Consider the following 22594-nt stretch of genomic DNA (forward strand, 5'->3'; position numbering starts at 1 on the left):
CTCACCGCAACCCGGGAGCCCGCGCGTCCCCGGCGCGTCGTGATCCTGCGTGTGGAGCCTGAAAAACAACTTTTCTTTTTTTTTTTTTTCCCCTCAAAAACAAAAAAACAGCTGCCCTCCTCCAAATCTGGAGTTACTCAGCCTGACTCACACCAAGGCTCTCCTGGCTCTGCCGGCAGAGCCTGCGTGTACCTGGAGCGGGCTGTGCTGGGGATACCCACCGCGCTGCACACCTGGAGCTGCGGCACTTCCCCGAGCGCCTGCGACACGAGCTTGCTGCAGCCAACCTAATTATTTTCAACGCCAAACTTCAACCATTTTTGGTGAATCCCCGAATAAATAAATAATAAAAAAAAAAAAATAAAGGGAGACTATACTTTTTTTTTTTTTTTAAATGGGAAAAGTATTTCTTTCGTTCTCCCATAACACGAATCCAGCAAACATGAAAAACATGAACCCAAACCAAAGCTCAGACATCACATCTGGGGAGAGACCAAGCATGGAAAATTTTAATCCAAAGGTTAATGTTTGGGAAGCTCCGAGTGTGTGAAAAGAGGGGTTAGATGGGTGCTGCTCCGTGGCTCGAACAGTTGTTGCCGCCAAGTGGCGGCTTTCAAACGGTGCCTGCCTGCCCCAGCCCAGGCGCTCGGGGTCAGAAGCTAAAATAGAAAACAACTGAAATCATTGCAAGCAAACAAACAGTCAGATCAGATGCTGGAAACGCCAAGCGAGGAAGGAGCCAGCACCACGAAACGCAGCTCGAGCCCTGTGACTGGAAACAGCCTCATGACTCGCCCTGGGTGAATCGCACCGAACCACATGGCGGTGGTGGCCCTCGCCACCCTCTCCTGCTCCTTCGAGCTCTCCTGCGCCACCTCTGCAGCTTCAGGGTCACCTGACAGCCCTGTGCCTCTCCTGTCCCAACTGCCACCTCCATCCCCTTTGCTCGTTGCTCTGCAGGATCACACTCCAGTGGTTATCACATCTTGGGCTTTTTTTCTCCACCCCACAGCCTGAAGTTTCATCCTTCTCACCCAGAACAACCGCCTCCTGCCCGAGCAGAGAGCACCCCGCTCTTCGCCTTCAGCCCAGCCGATCCATCTCCCTGTACCTGCCCACAGCAGTGCATCTCTGCTGCTCTCCTGCTCTGCACCCTGAGCTGCTGGGCTCCCGTACCCCTGCTCGCGCTGCAGATCTGCCCTCTGGGCTCACCGTGTCCCCGTTTCCCCCACATCCTGCCTCCAAAATGCCTTTGTCTTCATCTTCTGCATTAGATTATGCCCTTTCCAGACACTAGAAATCTCTCTCCCCCTCAGCTACAACAGAATAGCATCCTAATTGCCTTTGTTAGGGATGGGGCCACGCTTGTAAAATCGCCACGTCTGCTTGCAGGGCCGTATCAGCAACAACAATAGCTTAAAAGCTACAGGAGTTATAGCGTGGAGTCCTCCCACACTTAACTAAACACAAAGAGAAGGGACCATATGTCTGCAAAGGCGGCCACGTCAGGTGGGTCGGAGCCCGGCTCCCCGGGGGTGGGAAGGGAAGGCACGGCACCAGCAGGCGTGAGAGCATCCGGCAGAGCAGCATCGCTCGCTGCGGCTTATTTACAGCATCCAGAGGGACGCCGGACGGAACGCTTCCTGGGATCAGCCAGGGCAGAGCTGCTCCCTGAGGTAGCAGAGATGGGCTTTGAAGAGCTGAGGCATCGCTGCCCACGGACTGGGCTCTTCTCCCAAGCGCGCACTCGGCAGGAGAAGAGCTAAGCTCTTCTCCCCTGGGACAGCCAGCAGCCTCGTGTCCCTGCCCGCTGCGCCCTGCCTGGCTCCGGAGCAGCCCCAGCTCCCGGTTCCCGCAGCATCTGCCCAGCCAGGGGTGCTCGAGGGGAGCAGAAAGCTGGAGTCTCTCCCAGACACGAGGAGACAAAGCAAGCTCCACGCTGGGCTGAGATGGACCACTGCGCATCAGCGGAGAGATCCGCTCATGCCAGCGTACCTAGGTCACTACAGCTGGCAGGCCGTCGTCACCTCCTGCGGGTATCCAGAGTGACACTCAGCAAGCCCAGTAGCTCCTTCCCAGACAAGTGCTTCCCGGAGCTACGGGAAGGTTTGATTTTCAGTACGTTGTTGTGAGACGCAACAGAAAACGACTGTGTCCTGCTGCAGAGGGAGGAGGAGAGTGACATCTCCCAAACGACTGGGATGTCATACGTAGCTCCCCCCAGGATGGCGGTGCTGAGCGGAGAGGCACGATAAGGAGGAGAGTTTGGATGGATGATGGGGTCCAGTGACAGAGATGCTAAATTTGAACGGGCGCAAAGCTGCTCAAGATGTCAGACAGAAGCAGGCTGCGGGGGGACAGAGAGACAGCGGCCAGAGAAGGGCAGAGGGAGAACTGTCAGTTGTTAGCAGAGAATCTCTGCAAAAAGATGGGAAAAACATAAAATAGTGCCCCAAAATGTCCTTTAACAAACCATTGGATAACCCAGCTCCAGACCAGTGTTGTGTGTACAGTGCCTTGCTTGGCTGAGACAGGACCCCAAAATCCAGACACCTCTCGTGCAGCTCCCCGACCACACTCCTCTCTCTGCAAGAAGAAACCTGAATCTGCTCACGACTAACCGCAGAAGCACAAAGAGGAAGACAACAGAAGAGAGGTTGAGAGAAACACGAGGAATCTCTGCAGACACTGAGTATTTCCCCAAGCTTCGCTCAGAAAAAGGGCTCTGCGAAGAAAACAAGCAAAGCATCTCTGTCCGGGCTGGCGAGGGGGCTGCAGGGGAAGGTTCAACGGGAATGACGATGCCAAGAGAAGACCCTGAGGAGGAGCTCAAAGGAAACGGCGGCAGGGCTCACCTGCAAAGGCAGGGGAAGTGTGTGACGAGAAACAAGGAGCAGAACTGGCTGGCAAAGAGAGGGCTCGGGACCGGGCTCCCGCGGGGCTCGCGCTCAGGGAAGCGTGTGCTAGCACGCTCAGAAGAGTCCCAACAAAGGACAGGCAGGCGTGCTCCAGCTGCCCATGGACCATAGCTCCCGCTCGGCGCTCTTCAGCCCTCCAGCCAAGGGGGGAAAATGTAATCAGAGCAATTTCTATTAGCAAGAATATAAAGACTTGGAACCTCTGGGCTGTCTCTTGACAACTAATTAATTACCAGGTAGCATCCCCTTGAAGCTGCCAACACAGCACGCACAAGTTGCAGCATGATTTAGGGAGAGAGATGAACTTTACAATAAACTCTAGAATTTTACTTCATCTCCCGCCACCATCTGAGATCCTGGGGGAACAGGAAGGGGTGGCAAGAGGCAAACTCCGAAGCCATCTGGGATCATCATTAACTCATTCACTTGTGGCCTCCGAAACAAAATGCCGACCGCGCTGCGAGCAGCAGCTTCGAGCCAGATGAGAGTTCCTCGTACTCTCCGTTTCTTAAATGCTCTTCTGCCAGTTTCTGCAGCAGCATGCCCGGCCCCTTGCAGCCCCCTCGCCTGTCCCCTGGGGCTCCCGGCTCCGGCTGTCAGGGCAGGCAGTCTCTGAAAGTACCGAGAGCAGAAATAGTATTTCAAATGGCTTTTGGTGATATATTCTTCACAAACAGCAACAAAAAGGAGTAAGTGAAGAAGTGTATCAAGAAAGCGGAGAAAGGAAAAAAGAAAAGAAGGACAAGAGGACAATGACAGAGTGAGTGCTGCTGATATAACTTTTATGGGAAAACAGAGAAAAAGGCCACAGCGGCAGAAGGTGCCGTACCTTAACCCCAGGGGCCGAGGGGGACTGGGCTTGAGCTTACTGACCTGGCTGCTGTGGCTGTGCAGTGCCATGCCCAGCTGGTCACCTCCAACCACATCCCACTCCTCACTGTCCTCAACGGAGCGTCCCTTTCCAGTTGATTCATTGCTAACTATTACGGGAACGGCACATCAGGGCAGTCCCGGAGCTATGCACCTGTGTCCCCCCAAAACAACTACGCCGTGGTGGAGAAAAGGAGTCTCCCTGCCCCGGGCAATCAAACACTGCTGCCATAAACCTCTCCTCCCCTCTCCCAGCTTGGGACTACGGGACCAAAACCTCAGCCCAGCCCAGGATCATTCCCAAAAGGACACAAAGAGGCAAAGGCTATCTGGGCTGCAGAGGTCGCCGAGGACGGCAGCGGACACTGCTAACCGCTGCAATGTGCCAAGCTTTGTCCAGACATCTCATACAAAAAAAAAAAAACCAACCCCAAACCAGATAACAAGAAGCTACAGTCGAAGATCAGGATGCATGACCTGCTGGAGAGCACTGGGCTTGGGCAGCCAGGCCAGAAGATGATTAAATGCAAGCCCTGCGGCAGCACCGTGAGGTCTGCGCTGGAGACAACGCATGAAATATGGGGACATCTGGGGACAGTCACCCCAACAGTGTAAGATTTCTCAGGCTCTGCAGACACAGGGAGATGGGAGATGCTGTTCAGCCCGGCACACGTGAACCGAACTCCACAATATGGGGAACATCTCAGAGAGACGGTTTTGTCTGCACTCAGGGTGGTATGAGATCAACCATATGAGGATGCCTTGAAGAGACATTTTACATGTGACAACTCTCCTGCCTCACCACTTGAGACAACCCTGGGACCCAGTTTGTCAGGGTGGGCAGCTTTTGGGACCAGAAGCCTCCGTCTCCCTGTTCCAGTCCGCAGCTCTACCGGTGGCTGTGGATTTCTTCCTCAGACACCAGGACAGCCACAGGTCATCTTGCTCAGGTGCAAATGTTCTAGGCTAAGCCAAAACATTTCTTTTCTTTTTTAGACTTACTTGATGTAAGTCCAAAAACTGAGATGACATCAAAGAGCCCATTGAGTTGATCCCCTCCAGAAACACACAGGGACTTTACCTCGTTAGCGCAAACACAGTTCCCCTGCAGACTTCCTGGGAACAGCTGAAGGAACATCGCACTTCAAAAACCAGCCTGCACATCACAGGGGTGGGGAGGAGCTCAGTTCTGGCCCAGGATTGTTGACAACCATTTCAAAGCCCATGCGGGATCACACACACAAAAATCGTCACAGCCCTCAGGGAAACAAAATTATCTTTGTCCCCAGGAGATGAGCTGAAAAGGCAATGGGGGGGCCGGAGGTGTCACACGAAGCAGTCCAGGAGGGCATGCAGTCCGATTTTAAGGAGACAGAGAAGAAGATTTAGATGATGGAGCAATTTACCCCTGCTGGAACTGGTCAGTGATTGTTTCCCATGGGCCACAAAGAGGGATGTCCCTTCAGGACTTCAACCTGTGCGGAAAGAGTCCATCTTCTTCCAAGGAGATGGCAACCGCCAGCAGTTCTGTCCCTGCTGCAGTCCCCAGCTCGGGACTGTCACTGGCTGGGGGCTGAGGTCACTTCCAGAGGGACGGATGAGACCTGCAGGAGCCCAGGCTCAGCCGTGGCACAGAGTGACAATCAGGAGATACGCTGCTTCCTGGAAGAACTGGAACTGATGTGCAAATAATGAGAGAAAAATGTGGGGCGAGGGAGGGTTAAGGAGAGATTAGTCTGGGGCACACTCTGGGAGATACACAATGTTAAGTATGAGGGCAAAGGAAATGAAAACTGGAAACTCAAACATAGTCAAGAATCCAATCCCAGCCTGGGCAGGAAGTTTACACTCTGCTTCTAAATATACATGTTTTTAAATCAACAAGCTTTCTTGTTCCTCAGCTCTACTGTACAGCCACACGGGAGAGCTAACCGGACGGAGGCACTGCCAAGCTCTGCCTGTCCCCAGGCGACAAGGTATGGGTGATGGAAACCCCTGCCATGCCTCAGAGAACAGAAATGAAGGCAGGATCCCGAAGAAACTCCGGGAGAGCAGGATTCCCGGCCCCCAGCACCCTGCTCAGCGTGTTGGCGCCCAGTCCCTCGCAGATAGACTCTCCTGCGGTGACCAAGTGCCGTGCCCGCAGACCACGAGAAGGAGAGGAGGCGATAACCTGTGAGCATGAGTCAGATGCGGTGCCTCTTTCCTTCCTGCTCTCTGGCCACTGCATTCATGCTCAGCAGTCGGATAGTCACATATTTTTTTAATTTGATATAATTATCTCCTAGAAATTACTGTACACAGCCTCTTGGGATCTAAAGCAATTAAGTGAAGATAAATTTCTTTCATGGAGCAAGCTGTCAAAGGATGAAGCAATTTCATTCCCCATTTGAAGTGGAAGCTTTGGGTCATGCATGGTTTATTTGAAACAATGCCATCACCTAAAGCTGCTGATCTTATCTGTCTCTCTCTGTCTCTCCATTTCAAACTGCTGAAGATGTGCAGCGTGGCACTGCCTGAAGTGATGACATCTGGCACCAGGCCAGCTACAGAAACAAGCTGCTCCTCCCCGAGTCTGAGTGCAAGAGGCCAAGCATTCCTATTAAAAAGGGGGAAACCGAGGTGAAATCTGGGAAGAGCTGAAAAGTGGGAATCCTGCCCAAGGGAACAGGAGACCCATGAGCTACAGGAGGAGAAAGGTGCCTGCAGGAAGGGGCGGCACTGCCCAAGACAGGATGGGAGCACGTAGCGCATCTCTGATGGGTTAACAGTCTACCAGGCTTCTTCTTCGTCACCACACCGCCCCGAAGCCATCTAACCCAGGCTTCGAGGATTTCATCACGACAAGGAACAGCCCATGCGCTTCAGTCTGTACGAGGAGAGACATGGCAGGACAGAAATTATGTCCCGTTAGCACATACACGCGAAGTCTCTCAGAAGTTCCAGCAAATTCTCTCCTGTCCTCACATTTCCCCATGCCAAGATGTTTCATTTTAGACAAAAAAACACACAAACCATAAAATAACTCATTTAAACAAACCATTCTCCTAAGCAGTGGTTTTTATCCTGAGAAGGGGAGGATGGCCAGAGATGCTGTGGAGCAAAAGAGCGGCCACGATGAGGGCTCTGCTGTCTCCACAGGTTAAGCGCTAAAGATGCTCAGACCCTCCCGGGGGGAAGGCATGCTCCACACCCCACAGGGATCAGCCAAGCCAAGCTCTGTACCCTTAAGTAACCTAAAGGGGCCACTCTGCCAATTGAACAACCATCACCTACCTATTGGGACCAAAAAGGTAGAAGACATCAAGAAGACCAAGTATGAATGGATCCTGAAGTCCTCCTGCATATTGCTGACAGCAACCCAATCCCACTCACGCCACAAAAAGCCAACACACCCCCAGAGCGCACCGTGGAGAGGGAACGCGGAGAGCAGCGGCTGCTCACATCGAATCATTTAGGTTGGAACAGACCCTTAAGATCACTGAGTCCAACCTGACACTGCCAAGTCCGCCACTAACCCATGTCCCCAAGCGCCACGTCTACACGTTTCTGTCATCTCATCCAGATCACTCACGCAGCCTTCAGAAACGCTGCCCTTGGCGTTCGGTTGCTAAACCACCCAAGAGCTACACGAGACTTGCACTGACACAGAATTGTGCAAATAATGGCCCGGAAATCCAACTTTCCTCCAGCGATGGCCAGGTATTGCACGGGAGACGCCTCCCTGCTGCAGAGGTCAGCAGCACACCATGACTCGCTGGTACCTTCAAATCCGCGAGCCCCTCGCTGTCCCCAGCCAGCATTTCCACCTCTACTGCCCACTCTTCTGTTTAGCAGCTGCTCCATCTACACACTTGCAACGATACAATCATCCAACGCATCCGTACAGGTATTCGCTCCCATTCCCACCTACCCAAATCCATCCACACACCTCCCTTCCGGCTCTCCAGCCTACACGGATTTATCTTTACAACCACAGCATTTCCCACGCGATTAAACCTCTTGTATGTCCAGCAGGTACCATGTACTTCCAAAACATGAGGTGTCCCTCCATGCCGACACCCCGAGGATCTCTCCTTTCCCGTGTCAGAGCAGTCACTAGCGAGCAACTCTCAAGTCACGGGGAAGACGGTGAGGATGGTCGTTGTCTAAAAGAAGGTTGAAGCTGCAGTTGCGAGAACAGGCAACCGCTGAGCAAATTCAGCTCCCGTGGACTGGACTGGTAAGAGCGTTTCATCCATCGGGTTTCTGCAAAGCTCAGATCAATGTTGATCAAATCTTTCTTCATTAGGACAGGTGCCGAACTAAAAAAGATACCGGTACTAGATGGAAATAACGATATAAGCTGGCAATGGGTACAAGTTGAAGAAGCATCTGGATGACTTAAAGAGTGCAAGGGCAGTCTTCAAAAGTGACTTCAGCACCAGGAATGTGGCACGTCACTGGCAGCTGGTAGGTTCCAAAAATGCCTATCAGCAGCCACGTCCCTGACATGTTCTGGAAGCTCTGCTCCACGGCCACTTCTCCATGGGAAACATCATGCCTGGAGCAGGCATCAGGTGAACTGACACAGCACTAGAAGGACGTAGCAAACACCGTCTTCTTCTGTCTGTAGCCATAAATCTCTTTCCATCAATAATAATGGATAAACGTTACACCATTTATGCTTAATACAGACCCAAAAGGTAAATCTGTTCTGTTGTTCACAAACCAAGCAGACCAGGCAGGCAACAACCTCTCAGACCTCAGAAAACACCTTCGCCTTCATACCAAGAATTTGTTTTCATACGTGCATCTACCTATCCCAAGCACAGTGAAGTTCAGGGGAAGTTGGTTGGGTTTTTTTTACAATAAAGAAAATAACTAAAAATACATACTATTATTGTCTGTCTTCTTAACAGATAAACTTATAGACAAATATTTGCTACACTGTGGAGAAAATGCAAAATGCTGGCAGGCAAAATGTTATGGCACATTTTGTTAATTTAAATAAATGATGGGGATTACCGTATATTTAAGTAAATATATGCAAATATGTTACGGGGAAAAAACGTCATTCTATTACCCGGATTAAATATCCAGCATTTTTAGTGTCCCACCACAGACACAGTTAGACCAGCAGCAGTAACGTTGCTCATGCAAGGCCTACGTTTAGGAAGAATTTTAACGCTTCCCAGTGAACCTTCACTTAATACCTCCTCGTTTTCCTCAGGGAGGCAGGTGGCCTGGGGCTGAGGCACTGGCCTGAAATCCTGGGCATCTGGGGTTTGTTCTCGTCCTGAAGCTAAGGCTTCCTGTGGGACCCGGGTCAGTCCCTCCGCCTCGCGTACCTCTGTTGCCAATCTCTAACGAGGAAATTGCTTTTCCTTCTGCCATAACGTGTTGTGGAGATACGTTCATTAATGCCTGGGAAGTGCTTTGACTTCAATGACAGTGAGAAAAGAAAACAATAAATAAGACCATGGTTGTGTCTTCTCTTTCTGATTTGGGATGTGACGGCACAAAGACACCGAGGGTTACAGCTCCAGCCTGCCACAGGAGCTGGGCTCTCCATCCTCGCCCAGACTCAGCCCAGCGTCGGCAGACGGATTTGGCATCCACAAAAATAACGCAAGGTCCGGCTGGGAGCAGAAACGTGGGGAGCAGACTCCAAGCTCAATGACAGAGGTCACCTTCCGTCTCCCGTAGAGACAGAGTAGATCCCCATCTGTTATTTGGGCTGACCACTCCCTGCATTCCACCCAGTCCACTTCTCTGGCAAGCTTCCCAGGATGTGGATCTTTCTTATTCAGGATAACAATGAGGAGTTATTAATTGGGTCTTTTTTCAGGTTTCCTGAGGTCCTTCCAATAGCCGCGTTGGTGGATACCACAGCCGTCGTCGTCTTCAGCGGGGATGTTTTAAGCATTTCACTTGGTCAAAGACAAAACAGAAGTAGTGCTGTGAACCAGGGTCACCCCTGAAGCTAAGGCAGGGTCAGAGATGAAGAGTGAGACCCAGGACCAAGTTTAGAACCGGAGTACGGAGTCTGAGCGGCGGCGGCGGATCCAGCAGGAAAAGCACGAGGCAAAGAGGCAACTCTGAGTCCCAGGGCCCTCCTGCAGGAGCAGAAGCGCCACATTAAGTCTTGAGCACCACAAAGATTGTCCGAGGTGAGGCCACACTTCATGCCCAGGGACCGTCTCAGCCAGCCAGAGCAGCGTTTCCATTTCCTCGAGGTTTCTCTGGGTAGCAATAAGAGATGGCTCATTGGGAGGGGATCCAGCGTTAATGGTGTTTTAATGAGGCCTTTCAATATACTTACAGACTAATCAGCAAATTCCATGAGGTCTGGACTCTAATATGTCATTCTGAGTATTTTAAACTCATGGTGAATACCTCTTTTATAGCCAGAGCCACGCACTCTCTGGGCCTGATGTCCTGCCAAGACATGGCAGGTTTTGTGCCATCAGGGTGCCGGTGGGGTGGAAGCAAGGCCGTTACATGCCGAAAAACCCCAAGGGAAACGACGGGTGCGTGCAGCGTAGGCCAAGGAGGTGCAGCAAAGGAGACTTCACGGTTTGACTCTCCTTTCCTAGGTCACTCCACTGATGCCGACTCCGGGAACACGTGGTCGGCAAGTTTCTTGAATAGGACATTTCCCGTTTCCCAAGAGTCCGTGCCGAACCTCTGGAGGCAGCTTTTAGGACAAAAGGACCGAACATGAATAAGTTTTCTGTCTCGTTACATAAACCTGGCCTGACGGTGACAGAAGCGAAGACGTTCGACCACGAGTATCATCTGATCCGCACGCACAGATCCAACGCCGGCTGAAAGCAGGCACGGGACAAGGTTGATTTATCCTCTCAGTCTCTGCCTTGAGCTGACGATCACATCGCACTTCCAGAAAACACTTGAAAAGAGCCTTTTGCTGACAGCAGAGCCAAACTGCGCAGCTCTGGCTGAGGAACCACCCACGTGCTGGTACACGTGCACGGCTCCCGCCCGGGCTGCCTGATTCACTTGGAGCCGACGCAGTGGCTAAAGCGCCCTGTCCAAGAGGAGCCTGGAGGAGAGGCAGAGGTGGATCCAAGGCTGGGGGAAAGCAGGGGAGGAAGGGATGGAAACGTCGTGAGCTGCTCGAGCGAATTCCCCACGGCTTCCCCGTGCCCCGGGGTGTTCCTCGCTCCCTCCAGGTGCCAGGAAAGAGGCATCTCAGGGGTAGGGAAGGTTGTTTCCACCAACTGATGGTTGTTCCTTTCCCGCTTCACCCCCCCCACCAAGAGATGGGGCTGCCTGGAAGGCAGCACCTCGTACTTCCCTGCAAGCCCTGTCCAGACCACAAAGCCACTCTCACGCTCGCTAACAGGCGCATTAAGAGAACATGTGTAACTGGATCTTAACACGTTGGCAGGTGGTTCCTCACCTCGTAGACTGCAGTTCTCACACACCAGCTCTCAGCTTCAGGACAGAGGCAAAGCAGCGGGACCCCAGCTCTGCAGAGGGACCCCAGCTCTGCAGAGGGACCCCAGCTCTGCAGAGGGGTTCTGGCCGGAGGTTACCGTTAGATCCGCTCCTCCTGGCTGCTGTGCCTGTCTGGGCAGGGCTACGGGATCTGTTAACGCTCGGCTCTGGCAAAGTAACCGCGCAGCTTTGAACTCCTGCTGCCTTCAACACCGTTTCTGCAGCTCCGTGCCACGGCTGCGCGTCACCAGGCAGGCAGTCGTCCTCAGCCCGAGCGCTCTGCACGGCGGGGACGAGAGGACGTGAAAAGCTAGTATGCCCCAGAGACTGCAGTGCACAGGATACGGACCGGATTAAAATCTGGTCAACAGAGGTCTTAAAATGTCAGCGTAAACAGGAGGGCAGTCCTGGCGGGGCTGCGGGGAAGCTTGCTTGGGCTTACGCTGTTTAACAATAGGTTCAGTGACCTGGACAAAGAAAACCTCTACTGATAAAGCCTGCAGATTAGACACCCTCTCCTACCCTCCACATCTTTGAAGAGAGAAATTCACCACCAGACATAAAAACTCAAAATTGCTCAGTCACCACCTACTCACGAGCAAACACCACGCTGCCTAATACAGCTGAACGCAAAGTTATGCCTCTAGGAGCAAAGGCTGCAGGACGCTGGAAGGGTCCGGCGGGTATGGAGGAGAGCAGCAGAGCACGGCGGTCACCTCCTCATCACCAGTGGGTGCAGCAGCTCCCGGAGCAACACACGGACACCGGACAGTGGACGGACAGAGCTCAGAAGCGCCATGAGTATGGCTCAGGGGATCCAAACCGTGCCCAGGAGATCGTCACGTCTCTCACTCCGTCTATTCAGCTTATCAATAGAGGATGGGGATTGGGGGGACTTGGGACACAGTTACATCTTGGGGTCAGAGCGGCAACGGAGGGTTTCCCAACCTACAGCAAAATTCAATTAGTGGAAATGGCAACAGCCCAAATTTCAACCAGAAGTAACGCACATTTCTAACAGCAATTGAAACTGGCTCCTGCAACACTTTGCTACAGATCCCGATGGGTTCTCAGCCTTCCAAAATCAAGGCTGAGTGCCTCCTCCAAGACCTGCCCTTGTTCCCTTAGGAATTTCCCTGTGGTTTCCCGAGGGAGAAGAGACCAGAGGAGATGGCCACAGCTCCCCTGGCTTGAGCGCCTCCGGGGCTCTCCCGGGCTGGGTTCCCCGCTTCCAGGACTGACGTACATCACCGTGGGCTCCTCTTTGAAGAGGGAGTTTCTGACCTGTACATTCTTCCCAGCAGCTCCCTGATGTTCAAAGCACCTTGCTGACAGACAGGCAGGTGTGCCTGCGACAGTGGCCACCTCCCCAAACCTGGCGCGGGAAGGGGAGAGCGGGGCCCCCCCCAAAGAGAGCCCGAGGCAAGGCACGGGGGAGTACTCTGAGCCCAGCTGTGACATTTCCTTTCACCTATACCTGTACAGCTGTTTCCTACAGGGCTGCAGCCTCAAGTGAGATGTGTGAGGCTTCTGTAGGTGCTTGGGAACAAGATGGAACAGAAACGTTTCACACCTGGCCCCCAAAATTACAGCACGCTGGAAGGTGGCCAACATAAACTGGCAGAGTACCAGTTGCAATGGACATCAATTAAGAAGCCTGTCATCCTCAGACTGCAGGGTTTTCTTTTTGCGATCTGCATCGCTCCTTAAGCCTTCAGCAGCACCAGCGCTGGAGTTTTCCAGATGGGATCATTTCCCTCAGATTCCACTCGCTAGATTTATTACAGCATTTTTTTTTATTTTTTTTTTTTTAAACCCACCCCCCCTTTTAAGAGCCTGAACTATTATTCCACATTGCGGATTTCTCCAGGGCTGTATTCAGTGTCCTCGTGCAGCGCTAGTGCTTGTTTGCCACGAGTTCCCTTTACCTTCAGCTGGAGAAATGCAGTTTTAAGAAGATGTTCAAAACTCTCTTAGCTTCAAGAGTGATTAAAAACTGAGACCAAATGATAAATGAACAGATCTCCCTGGAAGATGCCCCACACAGCCATAGGAGATGCAGTAGCAGTTGCCAGGACAGCACTCATGCCTATTTCGGTGAAGGTATGTTTTAAACAGCACAACAGGCAGCAGCCTACCTTCCTCTGCCACCCAAATCCGGGGACACGCACACAGCTTGACACTTCCCACTGTGCTGATGACACCCAGGAAAGGCGGAGAGAGGCTCCCGTGGTGTCCACACGGTCCCTGGCACTTGTGGTTCAAGGAAATGCCAAGGATGGAGGAGGGGCTCAAAGCAGGTGATGCTCTGTGCGCTACCTTCATGGTGGCATAAAATCCAGCCTCTCCTCCATCACCCAATGACATCATCTTCCAACATGGCCCATAATTTAGCCTCATTGCTTTTTACTACCCAAAGACACCACATGAAAGGGAAGGTCGAGGCTGGGATGGAGTTCAGATACTGGTCAGAAAATGTAAACATTTCTAACTCCGTTGCCTCGGGGCTGCCAGCTCCTGCCAAGTCCCCGCTCCGAGCAGGGCTGCCCGTGGCAGGGATCTTTCACTGCTTGTTTGGAAACCAAGGCAGGCAGGAATGGAAGGAGTTTTTCAAGGATGACTCCTCCTTGGACTCTCCTACTTGGGGCTCCGATCTCTGCTCACAGTTTCCCTTTTCCTCTCTGGACCAAACTCCAAGCTGGAAGCTCTTGCTCTCATGGGCTGAGCACAATCGCCTGCCAGCTGGAGGGAGATGCTCAAAGGCTATGGAATGGGAATATGGAAAGGATGCTGAGAAAACAGTTACATTTGCTCACTGGGGTTTTCTCTCTGCTTACAAAGAGTTTGTGCTCTCACAGTCCTGGTCTTGCTACCCCTTCCTCTGATGCCTTGCAAGAAGTCCTCTCAAAATCGTTGTAATGAGGCCACTCTAATGGGGATTTCATCCCTGCCATCCCGCGAGTCATTAGGTCTCGGAAAGGACAAAACGCTCAGTGTTTAGAAGTACGACAGAGCCCGGTGAGTCTCACAGCTATTCCTCCTGGGCTTTTAAACCTGGGGCTGCCTTTCCAAGAAGGATCAGCCATGCCTACACATTGCCAAGAGATATCAGCAAGTCTTAAGAAGACTGAAATACCATAAATAAGTGAAGTGAATATCAAGACAGGACTAATTTTAGCCCGAGCCCACTATGAAAGGCGCGTAAACAGCTAATTCACAGGCTACTAGTTCTGCAAATCTACAGCATGTTGGGGCAACGAGAGAGAGGGTCAAATTTGGACTGTCCACCTGGGCTGGACAGTACAGAGGAAAGAGAGTTGTGTTTTCTAAGGAGAACGAAGCTCGGATTTTGGGCTATCTGCACAGACAGGTGAGAAGTGAAAACAGCAGGAAATACGAACTTGTGAAACAAGACCAGCACCGAGCGCGGGAAGCGAACTGGCCACCCTGGAGCTGGAGGAGCCACGAGGTGCCCCGTTCGTAGGTCTGGGGCAGTAAAATATCGCTAGTTATTTTTCAGAGCCTCGCATTTTTAGGGCTTTCATTTGCCTGGTGAGGCGAGGCACGGTTGAGACTAGGTGAGGGGTGAGTATCTGAGACAGTCCACTCCACACATGAGCATGCACATGAGGGGAAAAAAGTGCCTTTCTGTTTCAGAGGAGGGAACCACAGTGACTAGCCCTATAAGCATATGTATTAATCATGCACCGTCTGGTTTTAATCCACACACTGCTGATCCTGCGTCTCACTGTATTGTTATCAGGGGAAGGAGTATTTCTCCTCAATCTTATTCACCAGCCAAAAGTCTGAAAATGCAAAAAACACATTTGTGAAGTGCCTTCCCAAGGACCCTGGGCCCCGGACCTGGTGAGCTGGGGCTGCTGCCTTTTTATTGGCGTTTAAAAACCTTTTATTAACGTGTGTCAGGGCTGGGGGAGGAGAGAGAAGCTCAGGTTTCAGGACCCCCCATGCAGAGAGGTTTATTGTGGGAAGGGACATTAACACTTTCTCCTCCACATCTCCCGGGCCGGGGCATGTGGCAGAGCGCAGAGCGCAGGCACAGGCTTGGGTGACGCAGTCGTGGAGCCCGTGCAGAGCTTGCAGGGATAGGAACCATCAGCGATGCCATGTGCCTGCACAGAGGAGAAGGACCTCCCTGCTCTGCTGCTTGCTGGGCCATCTGCAGCTCTCTGCCAGCCCTGCCACCAGCTCCACGGGGCCAGCGCAGAGCAGGATGCTCCGGAGACAAGAGGGTTCAGCGAGAGCTTAGGAAACCAGGACACGTCCCAGGTTCTCCGGGCTGCACAAGAACAGACCCACGCGCAGCTCAGACGCACCATCACTAGGACCTGCTTTAACCTCAACACGACCCAAGTGTTTTCCATGACGAGTCCCCCCCCACAGCAGCACCACACGTCGCCTGATGAGTCCACATTTGTTACCTTTCTTCTTTCCGCACCTTAACTCAGCCGTGCTGCCGTTCCCCGCTCTTGCCTCGGGTACAACGCTGGGCGAGCGAGGTCCTGGCAGCGTCTCCTTCGGCTGCAAACGCTGCAGACACAGTCTGACAGCTCAGGCACCAGGCTGCATAGTTTGCTGTTGACTGGTACGTTCGATGGTGTTCCATCACACAAGCTGCAATGGATATCTGCCCAACATACGCCCAGGAAAACATCACCAAGTTATGCTCACCCTGGAGCCAGCTTTTGTTGGTTACAGCTTCAATGACAGTGCAAGAGACGATGGGAAGCTCTAAGTGTCATACAGGAATCCAAACGCACAGCTTCATGGCAACGAACCGAGTCAGAACATTTTCACTCAAAATAAGAGCCAGGCCAAATGCTCAACAACTTGCCGAGAAACTCTGGCTGAATACTGCACTCCATCTGCTAAATGGGACGTGGAGAACAAAAAGAAGTGGGAAGCGCAGTGTTTGTCCTATATAACTTACAAAACAACCATCCTCTTGGTGGAGCCAATAACCTAACACCACTTTAAGCCCAATACTCTCCAGTCTTGCCTTTCAACAGATTCCTTTCCTCTGAAATTTTACAAACTCATTAAAAAACTACGGTGTAAAAGCATGGGGTAAGGATTTGGAGCATCAGCAAGCAAGGTGAGATATTACCCTTGCAGGAAAAAGCCAATCGCCTCTTCCTGGCCATGCAAGGGATAGGGAAGGTACCGGAGCGAGCTGCCCAGAGCCACTCCGGCATACCAGAATCCTCCTCCCAGCCCACAAGACATTCCCAAGGTGCCATATAAAGAGCAGTACATTTTCTTTGCCTCTCCGGGAAAAGAGCTGTCGGGAACTTGGGCTGAAAAACTGGGCTAAGCCTGAGAACATGAAAGAAACGAGTGCAGAAAAAGAACTCCTGCTAAAGAGCACTGAAAAATCAGTACTAGGAAGCGCTCTTGCTGCACGGAAAAACCATTTCTCACCTGCTCGCAGCTCAGTCAATCGGCAACCAACAAAGAGCAGGCAAAGAGGAAAGTTCCTGCAAGGCGGCTGGGTGCGGTACGTGCCAGGCAGAGCCTGCTGCCATCGCCTGACTGAGGCTCAGGGACACAGGTCCCCTTGTGCCACCACGCTCAGCATGGACACGGCACCCTTCCGCTGCAAACAGCCCAGAGATGCATCTGCTGAGGAGTCGGATTCATCTGGGCTCTGCACGCTAAAAGGAGGGCAGGGAACAGATGGTGGACAGGGGACCGCACAAAAGGAGCCCCCAGTGAAGACGGATTGGGGGTTTCTTTGCCGAGAAGTGCCTTTTTGAATCTTGCTCACGGTCGTTCGTGAAAGGCATATGGGTTCACTCCTCTCAGTCATACCTTCCTGGCTTGGCCTGCACTGCCTTCCACAACACCCCACTTCTGGAGAGTCAACTAATTCACTTTATTAATACCACAGAAGTAGAACATTTGTGGAACAAGGTAGTCATTTGACTCTAATGATGCAGCTGCCGCTCCGGTTCCTTTCTACAGCTTCAGCGAATCACAGAAAATGGAGTAGGAGCATCCAACGAGGTCACTTCGCCTCCTTTTCCAAGGTAGTTCACCTCCACCCAAGTTGTACCTGAGAGAGCCACTCAGGCTGCTTTTAAAAATCTCCAAGGCTGAAGAGATTCTGCAGAACCGCTAAGGAGGCTGTTTTCAAGGGCTTAACTACCCAAAGGTATGAAGCCTTTCCTAAAGTCTAGTCTTAATCTATTTTGCTGCAATTTATGCCCATTCCTTCCTGTGCTTTTCAGCATGGAGCTGGAGGACAGACTGTTCTCCTCCTCTCTGCAACAGCTTACTGCAGTTTCCCCGAATTTCCTCTAGCCTAAAAAGCCCCAGCTCTTCCAGGCCTTTCTTGGAAGTCGGGATTTTGAGATCTCTTCTCTGTCTCACCGGTCTCCCCTTAACCCTCTTGGGTGTCCTTCGCAAAGCGAATAGGTCCCCCTGCCATTTCACCAGCCTGACCATTACCGAAAACACTGGTCAGTGCTGGATCGAGAAGAGACCTTGCAGAACCCGTTGCTTCTGCTCAGCGCATCCAGGCCAGCGCTGGTACCGGTGGGTTCCTCCGTCTGTCTCCGTGTGATGCGTTTGGTGCGTAAGGCAGAGAGCAGAAGACGGCACAACACAACTGGCACACAACAGGGGCTCAGACCTGCACAAACAGGAGCGAACACCCCAGCCTGCTGGGGGGGGGGGGGGGTGATGGTTCCAAAGTAAGCTCCTTTCAAACCAAAGAAGACCCACAGAGGCAGCTAAAAAATAAAAGAAAGGGGGGATGGACACAGCCGGGCTCGGCTCCTTCTCTCTGGGATCTGTGATGCCTCTTGAGCAGAGCGGAGCGGGTGCCACGGTGGCTGATAATCCTGGAGGTTTGGGTGGCTGCTGCTGCGTTGCGAAGGGCACAAACTCCTGCCAGTGGTGTTGTACGGTTTGTTTATGAAGCACCAGAACCGAAGGGAGCCAGGACAGCGAGAAAACTCAGCTCGGAAGCTCAGATATAGCTAAAGGACAAAACCACATCTCTTCTTTTACACGTGAGCGCAAGTGCCCGGCAGGGCAGGTAGATGGCACTCCGAATAAACCGGTGTGTGGTTAGAAGAGGCAGAGTTCAGGGAATACCGACCCTCTCCCACAAATTACGGTGCACCAGACCAAGCTGCTCAGCCACCTCACCTGCCTGCTGGGGCTCTGGTTTGGGGCTGCTGGGGGAAGAGTCCCTGCGCAGAGAGTGGGGCACGGGGACCGTCCCCAGCAGAACGCCTGCGAGGCCACAGCACACACTGGGCAAGCAGGCTACCTTAGGGCAGCAACGGCAACCACACGCTTGTTATTTTAACCCCTTCAAATTGAGCCTCGAAAATCTGTTTATCCACAGTGAATTCCTGGACTAAGGTGCTTCCCCAAACTGGGAAATCCTTCAGTTTTACTGGGACCCTGCGCTCCTCTGCCACAAGGGCTGGGCGGACAGAGAAGCGAAACAGAAATTCACACCTCTCGGTCCCTCTGTGGCAAAGGTCCTAAATTTCTCACCGTCATTTCAGGAAAACGTCAAGAAGAAGCGGCACATGGGAACGCACATTGCGGCCGTCACACGCAGGCTCTCCACAGAAACCAGCCCCTGCATCTCCACTTCTCCTCTCATAGCACCAACCGCTCGGGGAGGCAACGCCGCGGCTTCCCAGATGAGCAGCGTTTCTGGTGCTATGATTCTGCCTCCAAGCAGGAAACTGCTGAGAGCCACTCTTATCCTGCCGTGCCTCCAAGGGCGTGCAAAACAAATGCCATTGTGCCTCCTCCATCCCCCATCAGGTTCTGACACGTTATCCAAGTGCGGCCCCCAGGTCCCTTCTGGCCAGGTGGTGGCAGGGAGCAGACCCAAAACCCCACATCAACAAGGGAACTGATTTCATTATTCTAAAAACAAACAGCCAAAGGAAAGTTCAGGCTCGAATGGGCTCCTAGAGCAAAGAAAGGAAAATAGAGAGCGGGCAGTGGGGAATGCTTCATATTCCTAAAAGCCTTTTGTACGTTAACACATGGTGTCTGCTTCTCTCTAGTCACCTATTTATCACTCTCCTCTTTAGAGAAGGAAAAAAGTCCTGGCTGCCTTCCGAAGGCAGAGTTTTGTGGCCGGGGGGAGGGGGAGGGTGCTTTAAGCATGATGCAAACCATTTGGAGTGCACCGAGAGCACTGCCAACACAAGCTGCACTATTTAAACAAGTGAGGAAATGATCGTATATACAACATGCCAGCGAGCACACACACACCAGAGGAAGTCGAGAGGGGTTTTCATGACACAGAGCTGGATGTCAGCGGCTGAAAGGTCGATATTTTCCCTTAACACCCTTCTCAATGACTTAATCGTGTTCCGTTTGCACAGAAAACTTCCCAAGAATAAAAGTCTGGAGGAATCGAGGGGGGATGTTTGGCCTACTGCTGACCTTGTCCGAGGTCCTCTCCACGTAGCAGGGCTCCTGGGGGGCGACCAGCAGGGGAACGAAGCCCGAGAGCAGCCGATCCTCTTCCAGGCTAAGCAGGGCAAGGTCGTCATCTGGGTCCTTGTACAAGGGCACCTCCGACTGATTCACTGTGGTCAGTATGTTACAGAAGTCAGCCAGCGTCGCCCACACATCTACTGAGACCCTGGGAGAACGAGGAGAGACGTGAGCAATTCGGGGCTGGAATGCGTTGGGAGTTGCCTGCAATGCTGCAGCGAATACCAGAGAGGTGAGGCGAGGCGAGGCACGCCACCACCGCTGCTAACCTACCCCATCGGGAGGGCTCCAGGCGCAGCTGCGTTGGCACCGAACCCAGGAGGGCTTGTAAGCCTTGCCCGCCAGCGCCGACACCGACCACCCGGTCCCCCTGGATGGGGACGGCTCCCAGGATCTCACCCTTCCCGCTGCTCTGCCCACCTCTGCCCGTTCCCGAGCTGGCACACGCGCGGGAAGCAGCTTCCCCGTGCAGTGCAAACAGGAACCCAGCTCGTTCCAGATGGGAGAAACGCTGCTTATTACTCAATTTCGCAACCTGCCAGCAGGACAGATCAACCCCCTGCACTGCTGTCGGGGCAAAAGAGGCACTTGGGGGGGCTCCAGCCTGGGTTGGGGCACCCCCTCCTTCACCCGGCTGTTATCTGCCGCAGTCGCATGCTGCAGCCATGCTTTAAAGCACAGAGATTTATTTTTTTTTTTTTAGTTAAACCCCAGCCACGGGTGGTTGAACCATGTTTTTGCTTCTGGCCACTGTTTCAACACTTGCGAGTGACCTGCAAAGCCGCCTTTGCAGTGTCTCACCTTCCCGGAACGGCAGTGATGTGCGGGAAGCTGAGTGTGAACACAAGGCCACCGGCAGCCCTGGACCGCTCTCTGAGCATCCCCATCACACATCCCCATCGCTGAGCGCAGCCTGGGGAGGGCCCAGCAACCCCAGAGAGCAGCTGCAAGGGGGAAGCAGGCAACAAGCACGGGGGCCCTGCAGCCAACCACAGAATCACAGAACGGTCAGGGTTGGAAGGGACCTCTGGAGATCATCTAGTCCAACCCCCTGCCAGAGCAGGGGCACCTACAGCAGGTTGCACAGGACGGCGTCCAGGCGGGTTTGGAATGTCTCCAGAGTGGGAGACTCCACAACCTCTCTGGGCACAGAATCACAGAACGGTCAGGGTTGGAAGGGACCTCTGGAGATCATCCAGTCCAACCCCCTGCCAGAGCAGGGTCACCTACAGCAGGTTGCACAGGACGGGTTTGGAACGTCTCCAGAGTGGGAGACTCCACCACCTCTCTGGGCAGCCTGTGCCACTGCTCCACTACCCTCAAAGTAAAGAAGTTCCTCCTCATGTTAAGATGGAACTTCCTATGTTCAACCAGGCTGCCTCGTACTGCATTTTTTCCTCCTGTTTCTAAAAAAGCACTCAGATAGGGTTTTTTTTTTTAGTGCATAAAGCGGGATGAAAGCAGGGAATAGGGGAAACTGGGACCGATCCGCTTCTGGTGGCAGGAAGGAGGGCTGCTCCTCCACTCCACACCTCCGGGGCACCGAAAAGCGCAGGGAAACCAGCATCACCAGGGGCGCAGCAGTGACCAGCGCGGCCCGAGGCAGCCCAGGGCTGGCGGGAGGCCCCCTGCTCTTTGAACTGCTCCAGGTGGACAGAGTCTGCACTCGGTTATTTACGGGAATCAATGTACCAGGAAAGCACACTGAAATGAAACATCTTGTTTTCAAGAGCGTCCTGGGAGCCAGGCAGAATGAGGAGCCATTAATCAAAGCCCGGCACGTAATCAGCACACATGTAACGCAGAGTCGCCCACGTCCCTAAGCCAGCCCCAGCCCGCACGCTGGAGGAGAAGAGGTCCTTCAAAGCCCTCTGCGCACAGACACCAGGAGCTGGGTTCATTCACAAAGCTCCATCGCTTGGCTCAGCCAGGTCTGGCTGTCAGAAATGTTTAAATATGGAAAAAAATAAACAGTTGCAACACGTTTTTCGGAGGGATCTGTCCGAGGCCCTTTGTGATGTAATGGGAAACGCTGCGTTTGTGCTACCAGCTGGAAAATAAACAGAGCTGCGAGGGTTAAAAGGAACTGAACTTTCCACGACCCCTATCTGCAAAAGAAGAAAATAATAAGAGGAATGATCCACTGCCCCACAGCCCTGATAGTTTATCCTCCGGCCCGGGCTGCAGAGACAAGCACCGGATGCGATAGGACTGCTCTGGGCCACCTCCAAGGCGAGCTCTGCCCATGGGAGATGCACAGGGCTTGGGAGGCTCAGCCCTCCCCCAGTGCCCTGCTGGCAACTGGGCTCGGCTGCCTGAGCCCGGTCACATAGCACTGGTGGGGCCCCGCCAGCGCGGGCTGCGACGAGGGCTTGGCTTGGATGCGGGAGGTGCAGAGGCTGCAGGCATCAGCGGGGGGAGAGGAACGGGGAGAGAGCCTGCAACCACCGGGGAACGAGCGCACGGGGGTGTTGGGGACAGGCACCGGTGCAGAGGATGCTCCCAGGGCGCTGGGACAGCCAGGTGCGTGGGGCCAGAGAGGAGGAGAAGGGAAAGAAACACATTGCAGAGATCTCACCTGCATTCCCCAAGAAAGAAAGCTGCAGGCAGGGGATGGAGATGAGCAGTGAGGGTGGGAGGGAGGCAGCGGTAGGATGCTGGGCAGGACCGGGACCCACAGCAGGACAGGGACGGTAGCGGGGTGAAGGAGCAGCACAGATGAAGTCCAGGGAGCCATCTGCCTCCACGGGGCTTGGCACCCAAAGTCAGAGAAATGCCACGTGAACAGCCACCGAGCTGCCGCTGCGAAGACCCCTGCGGCCACCCAGACCAGCGGTCCCCTCTCCTCTCCCCCTGCGGCTGCC

The 22594-nt window shown here is 53.3% G+C and overlaps 1 protein-coding gene across 1 annotated transcript in view; it reads right to left on the reverse strand.

The window, feature by feature from the left end:
* Positions 1-22594, reverse strand: part of SMG6 (SMG6 nonsense mediated mRNA decay factor) — a 133467-nt gene that overhangs the window by 49554 nt on the left and 61319 nt on the right. Inside the window, 1 exon segment of the mRNA XM_009885176.1 lies at positions 19677-19878. Coding sequence (XP_009883478.1) covers positions 19677-19878 — 202 coding nt within the window.

The sequence above is a fragment of the Charadrius vociferus genome, unplaced genomic scaffold (assembly GCF_000708025.1).
Source record: "Charadrius vociferus isolate BGI_N301 unplaced genomic scaffold, ASM70802v2 scaffold54, whole genome shotgun sequence".
Taxonomy (NCBI): Eukaryota; Metazoa; Chordata; class Aves; order Charadriiformes; family Charadriidae; genus Charadrius; species Charadrius vociferus.